The 8,705-nt window shown below is 35.9% G+C and overlaps 1 protein-coding gene across 1 annotated transcript; it reads left to right on the forward strand.

Moving 5' to 3' along the window:
* Positions 1-1,132: 1,132 nt before the first annotated feature.
* On the forward strand, positions 1,133-7,159 carry LOC122019994 (heterogeneous nuclear ribonucleoprotein 1-like). The gene is made up of 4 exons (XM_042577672.1): positions 1,133-1,530; positions 2,013-2,242; positions 2,460-3,672; positions 6,586-7,159. The coding sequence occupies exons 2-4, from the start codon at positions 2,021-2,023 to the stop codon at positions 6,597-6,599; spliced, it is 1,449 nt and encodes a 482-aa protein (XP_042433606.1). The 5' UTR covers positions 1,133-1,530; positions 2,013-2,020; the 3' UTR covers positions 6,600-7,159.
* The last annotated feature ends 1,546 nt before the right edge of the window (positions 7,160-8,705 follow it).

Raw genomic sequence — 8,705 nt, forward strand, 5'->3', positions numbered from 1 at the left:
TCAACACCATTACGTTGTATTGCTGATTTTCAAAATTCAGCAACACAAGGTTGATTTTCTGTATTATTATATTGTTAATTTTTGAAAATCGATAACACAGGATTGATTTTCTTGTTGTTATGTCAATATGTTATTTTTTTAGCAGCACTATGTTATTGATTTTTAAAAATCATTAATATTATTGAGTATAAATCTCAAACCACTTTTATCGTGTTGTTGATTTTTGAAAATCAGAAATACAGTAAAAAATGATTTGAAATTTTTTTTCAGATGAACAGTAAAAAGGAAATCGGTAACGCATAAATAATTTTGTTTGGATTTTTTTTTATCATTGTATTGATAATTTTTGAAATTCAACACGTGCTAACCGGCTAAAGAGAAAAGATTCTTTTAATTATATATAAAAGAGAAAATTGATAAACTCAATTAATCTCAATTGCAGGGAAAAAGAGAAATAGAGAAAAGATATACAAAGGAGATGTGGAAACTCTCTTTTACAGCAAAAGGTGATTCGCTCCCCAACGTTCTGCTAATCTATCCCTAAATCAATACGAAAGAGATAAATTATACATGCAAATTTTAACATCAAGATCTCATATCGCAACACTTCATATTTTAATCATTTTACCATCCTAAGAGGATAAAGAGATGCAAAAGAGAGAAATAGATAAAAGAGATGGGATGTTAGGTGTAATTTTTATATAAACAGTAAAAGAAGAGCGACTAGACATTTTCAAAATCGCATGTCTATTTAAAGAAAATGCATATTCATCTACCTTATTTGATACATCATGGTATTAAGATTATTTTTAAAATATTTTTTAAAATTAATTTTATAAATTTAAATATTCTCTATCTCATCACAAATTAGGTGAGAACTTAGATAAACTAAAAAAATGTTTTTTATTATTAAAAATAAATCCAGCTTCAAATTAATTTTGAAACGAGGAGAGGCTTTTATTTTCCAATTAAATTGACCTTTAATTAATTTTGAATATTAGAAAATATAAAAAAAGAGCAAAAAAATGGTCTTACCAACTTTTGTTTCCATTTTTTACACACCACACGACGACCCACATCTCACCCCTTTCCTTTCTCTCCCTTCCTCTCTTTATATATCCTTCGCTCTCCAGCATGTGCTCTCTCTTCATCCTCCTCCTCCTCTTTGGATAGCCAGATAGATTTTTATATACACATATATATTGGATTGGATTGGATGTGAACAACAGCTCCACCTCCACCACCCTTTCTTCTGCCTCCCTTCTCCATCTCCCGTTGGATGAGTTGGGCGGAAACGGTGGAAGAAAAAGCGAGCATTAAAGCCAACGATTCCCTCTTTTATTTCTTTCTTTGTTTACGGTTGTTGTCGATCGGTTGATCTAGGAGGGAGAGCAGAGAGAAGGAGGAGATTGTCCGGTTGGCGATCGCGATCTTCTTGTTGTTGAACCCCGCGATGCCGCCTCGCAGATCTTAGACGCGCCCCTCCGATCCCTTTCTCGCCTTCGCATCTGACGCACCAGCTTCAGATCGGTGAGTTGCGATTTCTTCTTCGTTTTTTTTTCTTTCTTTTTTTTTTTTGCCGGATTGGAGTACCTGAATCCAATCAGGTTTGTGTGATTTTGTTCCGGTGGATTTGGTGCTGTTTCATCCGCGGTGTTGGATTTTGATTTGGCCGGTCTGATTTGATCGAACGTCGATCTAGAGCTTTCTTCGATGACTGTTTTTGGGCCAGATCTACGTCATGGGTAACGTGTTTACCTCACTCTTCTCATGAATCTCATCGAAGCTGCCGGATTTTTCGGTGGAGTTGGGGGAGTCTCCGAACTGTTGTTCAAGTCTGATTCGATCTAATTCGCATCGATAACCTACTTCAAAGTGATTTTTTAATCGCTGTTTCATCCGATTGAGAGGACATTATGTTGACCTTTTTCGTTTTTGTTTATAATTGATGAAATTGGGCTTCATTGACAGCAACTTTTTACAATCGAAGCTTAAAAACATTTAATTTGCAGAAAAGAGAATGCAGATGGATCTTGGGAAGCTGTTCATTGGCGGGATTTCCTGGGACACTAATGAGGACAGACTCCGGGAGTACTTCAAAAACTACGGTGAGGTCGTGGAGGCTGTGATCATGAAGGACCGGAACACTGGCCGTGCTCGTGGTTTTGGATTCATTGTTTTTTCAGACCCAGCAGTGGCTGAGCGAGTTGTCATGGAAAAACACATGATCGATGGCAGAATGGTAATTGTCTAACCTTGTGTCCTATTTTCAGCCATTAATATGTACATAAGCATCCATGTAGATCTACATGTCAATATCCTTTACCCCTTGCATATGATGTGAAATTATTATGGGCTGTAGCTACAGTTTGTTGGATTTGGTTTCAGACAAACCCTATTTAACCGGCACATTGTTACTGAATTGATTATATTGACTATTTAGTCGATCAATTTCTCAGGTTGAGGCTAAGAAGGCTGTTCCAAGGGATGACCAACAGATCCTTAATCGAAGCGCCAGTAGTGTCCATGGCTCTCCAGGTTCTGGTCGTACCAAGAAAATATTTGTTGGTGGCTTGCCATCTACAATAACAGAGAGTGAATTCAAGAAGTACTTTGATCAGTTTGGATCAATTACTGATGTTGTAGTGATGTACGATCACAACACCCAGAGACCTAGGGGATTTGGTTTCATCACCTATGACTCAGAGGATGCGGTGGATAAGGTGCTTTATAAAAACTTTCACGAGTTGAATGGTAAGACTGTTGAGGTCAAGAGAGCTGTTCCTAAAGAACTCTCCCCTGGTCCCAATATGCGCTCTCCTGTTGGTGCATATAACTATGGTCTTAATAGAGTAAACAACTTTCTTAATGGCTATACTCAGGGATATAATCCAAGCTCATTTGGTGGATATGGAATGAGGATGGATAGTAGATTAGGCCTTCCTAGTAGTGCTAGAAATACCTTCCCATCATACAATCCTAGTTTTGGTATGGGAATGAATTTTGAACCGAGTTTGATCCCAAGCCTTGGAGGGAATTCCAGTTTTGGCAACAATATTGGGTATGGACGTGGTCTGAGCCCTTATTTCAGTGGGAACTCAACTAGGTTCAACAGTCCAATTGGTTATGGTGGTGGTAGTGCAAACACTAATTCATTTTTTAGCTCAATGGCTCGTAATGCATGGGGCACTGGAGGCCTTAATTATACTACAAATGCTGCAACTTCCAATGCGTATATGACTCATGGCAATGGGAATCTTGGTGGAGTTGGAAGTAATAGTTTAAATTGGGGTAGCACTGCTCCCATCTCATCTCAGGTTGGGGGGAACACTTCAAGCTATACTGGTGGGAGTCTTAGTTATGGAGGTGTGGACAACAATTTTGATCTAATCAATGGGGGGTCTGGAAGGAACAATGGCCCTAGTGCTTTGAAAGCTTCCCGTGTTGGATCAAATGGTGGATTCGAAGAAACCTATCCGGAACTCTATGGTGGCAGTTCAGTTTATGGAGACCCAACTTGGCAAGACCCATCTTGGCGGTCCTCGTCTCCTGAATTTGGAGGTTCTGGTTCATTTGGTTATGCACTTGATAATGTGCCTTCAGATATCATAGGCAAGGGCTCTGCAGCTTTCATGGGTGATTATAGCATTACCAATAGACAACCAGATAGAGGTAACTTTTTCAACTCTAGTCATTTTACTTTTGTATAAGCTTTTTTTGTTGTACAATCATGATATAGCCCAAAGCTTCAGGATAAATATTAAATTGTCAATTTGTGATATCATTACTCAAAAACACTTTGCTAATAATTAATATTTCGATGCACACTGTGTTTCAATTCTTCATCCTTTAGGTTGATTAGTTCTGTACATTAGATGTGGATTACATAATGATCCTCTTTGTCTTGATGGTTATAATAAAAATTGCTACTTATTTTTTCAGGTAGATGTATAAATGCATGCGCCTATGTGCTTATAAATGGATATCAGACCAATCTCATTTCCTACTACATTCGTCTATGGATATTATAGAATTTGTAGTGCTTATTGACCATTTCATGGTATCATGGAACATACATAATTAACATTCAAAATCACCAAACAACAAACCTTTTTTGGCATATCATTATATGATATGAAATGTCACAAACCCATTTTACATTCAGATTTTGTGGGTCAGTTAGCTATAAATATTCTAACAATTTCAGCCATCTTACTAACATTTTTTGGCCTATCAAAAACTGGATAATTGTTTTCTTCAGTTGTCTATTATATGATATGAACCATCAACAAATCCACCATCTAGATTACATTCAGGTTTTATGGATCAGTTAACTACAAATATGCTAACAACTTCACTCCATTTCATTATGGTAGAATGAGGATTGAAACAGCATAGGTTGTAACTACATTTCAACAGTTGCCTTGTCACAATTCAAGCTCCAGAATTATATAACTCAGATAGTGGACATATGAAAAGGACATAGAGTAATCCCTCATTAGCCTTGAGACATACATTATCCTTGACACATAACCTTATGGTAATGTATATAACAGTGAAAAATAATCCCTCATTAACCTGCCACTCCATTTTGTGCACCCGGTATGCTTGGCCTTGTGCGGACGTGGGCATATGTGGCATGTTTTCCAAATATCTGCATTAACTGACTCATTGGTATCTTTGGGATGTGACTCCTGAATATTCACAATGATTGTTTATGATTGTACTTTTTTATGTTTACAATCCCAGTTGTGGTCCTTAGCATGATGCTGATATGTGCAATGCATTTTGTTTGCCTAGATCAGAGCTTTCTAAACTAGAAGTCTTTTCTTTTATAACTCTACACTATTCCTTCAGACTTAATATTCAGAGTTTTGTATCTTCAAACTTTACAATAATGGACTCATTCTTTCAGCTCTTCCTGCTGACCTTGTCCACTTAAAGATTTTCAAATTTTTATTAAAAAGCATTCTTGCATGTCACAATAATAAGTTTCAGCTTCTGAATGAAAAAGGCATTCTTTAACAACTCTACTTTCTTCTCATCTAAGCTTTCTGCAACTAAAAGAAGTTAGTGCTGCGTTAAATTACCATAGGATAATCATTTTTGTTAAGCTAGCCCTCCTTATCTAAGAAGTCATATTCCAGCTACCTTGGGTTGATCTTTGTTCTTGCCTGAGTATGGTCATGGGTAGAGGATTCATGTAGTCATTTATCTTAATTCTTGAATTCCTCACACAAATCAGTAGAAGAGGAAGCCATTGTGTCAACCAACAAATGGTTTTATATTGCCCTTATGGGTCCATTGACTTGCTTTGTGATCCTATGCAAGCTTCAGTTTAACTTGGTGGTACATAATCTAAATTGCCCACATTTGCATTTCAAGAATTGGGAATGTCAATGTGTTGTTTATCATCAGAGCACCATTTAAGAGGTCAGCTGTGGAAGATACTACTTATGAGTTCCATCAAAATAAAAGTGTTATGCCATTGCAAAGATGACAACAGACCAAAGCATTAATTAGGCTAGTTTTAGGTGGATTATTTTTTTCAATTGATTCTAGGAATGTTTTCTTGGGGCCCCATCTGCCTTTCCAATCATTTTGTCTGATGATGCAATGTTAATCAGTAGTGTGCATGTGAATGAAAAAGTCACCCTCTTCTTAACAATAGGTCTTTGGGGACTTCTTGGTTCTTCATGCTATTGCTCTACCCAATTATTCAGATAGTCATATGCATTTATGATATCTATATTAGGAGATAATTTACATGGAACAAACAAAATCTAGATTTGCATATTGCATGGCTTATTCCTTTCAAACATCACGTGGAGTGGATGGGAACATTTGCATTACATTATCCCTTCTTGAATTTAATAATTCTTGATCATTGAAAAAAAAAAAACTTTGTTTTATCATGTCACTTGGAGCTCCAGTTTTGTTTGGATTATCAACTTTACTCCACAAAATTCTAAGACATATTTAGAGTACGCAATTATGTTACTCAGATACAGATTAAGTATCTGACTTTGAGTATAGATTTCCTTGTCGACCTCATTTTAAAAGTGGTCAATGGAGGTACTTTGTGTTTGACACAGTTGGGAGGGTTGATTAGGAATCCATTTATCTAAGGTTCACCAAATGTTGAATGGTGTTCCCTACTTCCATAGTTCCAATATGAAGCTTTATATGAAGTGACATAGAATGAAAAATGTGCTTCAAAAGAAATTAAAGAGCTCCCATATGGTTCAAGGGGTTACTGTTTAGAGGAGATGGACAATGCTTCTTGTAAATGTAGAAACTTTTGACTTCAATTGTACAATCTTTAACAAATGACTTGTATGCAACTTAAGGTCATACCTGCCTTTTTTGGGTATGTTTCAACTAAAGTTTTTCTTCTGTTTTTCTCAGTTATTACTTGTCAATATTGAGACACTTGAGCTAATTTCATGTGTAGCAGAGTGCTTTTTTTTTCTTCTTCATTTCTTTGCTGTTACAAAATTGTCAAAGGAGTTAGAACTTGGTTTATAGTCAGCACGCTAAAAACATTTCCCTTATTACGATTCTTATACTTTTCTTATTTTTCAGGGATTGCTACTTAAAGCAATATTTTCCAAGGATCAAGACCATTAATAGATGAACAATCATGCAGTCGGATGCATGACTTTGAATTTTACATGTCTCATAAATTGTGTCAATTAGTTAATTTTATAGTGCTAATCAGGGGCTAATCAGGGCAGCGCTTAAAAAAAAACAGATTCAGAAGATTCAAAATAAAGAATATTGTGTTAAGGTTTGCAATTCAAGTTTCGTTCCACTTGCCAAGTAGGTTTTGGTTCAGTGTTTGTTTGAGATGTAATCTTACTGCGGGATGCATTCAGAATGTTTCAGGTTTATGCAATTGTTGTTGCAAATAGACCAAGTATTCCTTCTGGAACAAAGGAAAACAGCAAACTATTGTAACACCTGGCAAAAATGCTGCTTCATTGTTGTCAGGCTTCATTTTTCTTCTTTTTTTCTTTTTCATTTTGTTTGACGTTTGAGATGTACCAAGGATTTGGTTTGTTAGCTTTGAGAATTTACAGGGCTACTTCCTGTTCCCAAAATAACTGTTACATATTGTGACTCATTTCTAAAATATAGAGGTTCATTGGCCATATTCATGTGTATGGTTCAAATTCGTTCGCTTTTTTGTTGTTTATAAAGAATAATGTTATGATTTTTTTTCAGGTCTTGATGGCGATTTTTTTTCTCAAATATGAAAAGGTGTTTAATGGTGACTGGGTAGGTTTCACGGGTGCTTTGGGTGTTCTTTTCCTGTTGGTCCTAAAGTTGAGCACTTCTTCCTATTTGCCTTTTGGTTATTTGAAAGTTAGATATTCATCGGCCCCCTTATGCATGCTAATGTGCTGCCTTAGCATTCAACTTTTGCTTGTCGTATTTGTTATTCCTTTATTTGTTACAATGGGCAGGGATTAATTTTTGACTGAAAAAAAATTTCTCACCTCCTAGACACTTTGTGACAGACGGTGAGGAATGTCTAAGGTGAGCATAATAATTTTTTGCTACAATGTAATGTGTTATTTCTTAATTAATAAAACCAAATGCAATTTCTTGGATATTTAAATTATTCAACTAATCAGTTGTATTCTGGTTGGCTTTGGCATCTTGCCAGTTTCCTCTTTTCTTTTCGTCTTTTCCATTTTTCCCCCTTTTGGATGGACTGTTCTGTTTATTGAATAAAAGTAGAACAGTCTTATTGACTAGGTTTCTGAGTATGACTCTTTTTGTCTGTGTATTTAACTTTTTTTTAAAAAACCTTTTTTTTTGCAGCCATCACGGTAATGTATTCAGAAATATTATTTACAAGTTTATTTTTCATTTTCAAAATGTTCTTGGAATTTCGTTGTGGTCCAAACTCCAAATTCTTTTTGTATTCCCGTTTGTTTGTTAAAATATTTCTCCTCTCATATTTAATCTGAATCCTTAGGAATAAGGCACAAACAGGCTGTTCCAATTGTTTGAGCATCTTCCATTTTCCTTTTTGACAAAAAAAGTGAGAGAATCCTATCCAGCTCAACATGCTTACCATCAGAAATGGCTTTAAACAATTCCATCAAAGGCCGAAATCTTATCCTTCATTGCTGGGTAATAGCATGAGCATCAAACATTAAAGTAGACCTATTCTCCATTAAAATAGGAATTGGAGATCATTTTAATTCAGTTGAAACATTGAAACCATCTCAGTTGAGGCAGATTATGAACAGGTTCAGGTAGTGCATAAGTGAAAGACAAATTTTGACTCTGATAACTGAAATTTATTGGTCTATCAGAGTGGTGAGTAATTTAGACAGAGTCTGTTCATGTCAACTTGGAAAGGCATTCTCAAGATTTTAGTTGCATGTCGTCGACGCTAAGAGGCCTGGTGAAAGAGTTAGCAAGTTGGACATTTGAATGCAATGAACTCCCTCCAGTAAGTTGTTTTGGAGAAGGAACAAAATGATATTCCACTTTCATATGCTTGATTCTACTATGAAACACCAGATTTTGATACAAATATGTGTCGTTTGACATTGACATAGTAGAGTATTGAAGGATTGTTTAGAGGTTGATGAAGTTCGTAAAGTAGATTTTCAACTCAATTGACTTCAACAATAATTAAGTTTCAGTGGAGGAATAAGGGACCATGTGCAGGAACGTAGCCATCT

The sequence above is a fragment of the Zingiber officinale genome, chromosome 9A, assembly GCF_018446385.1.
Source record: "Zingiber officinale cultivar Zhangliang chromosome 9A, Zo_v1.1, whole genome shotgun sequence".
Lineage (NCBI taxonomy): Eukaryota > Viridiplantae > Streptophyta > Magnoliopsida > Zingiberales > Zingiberaceae > Zingiber > Zingiber officinale.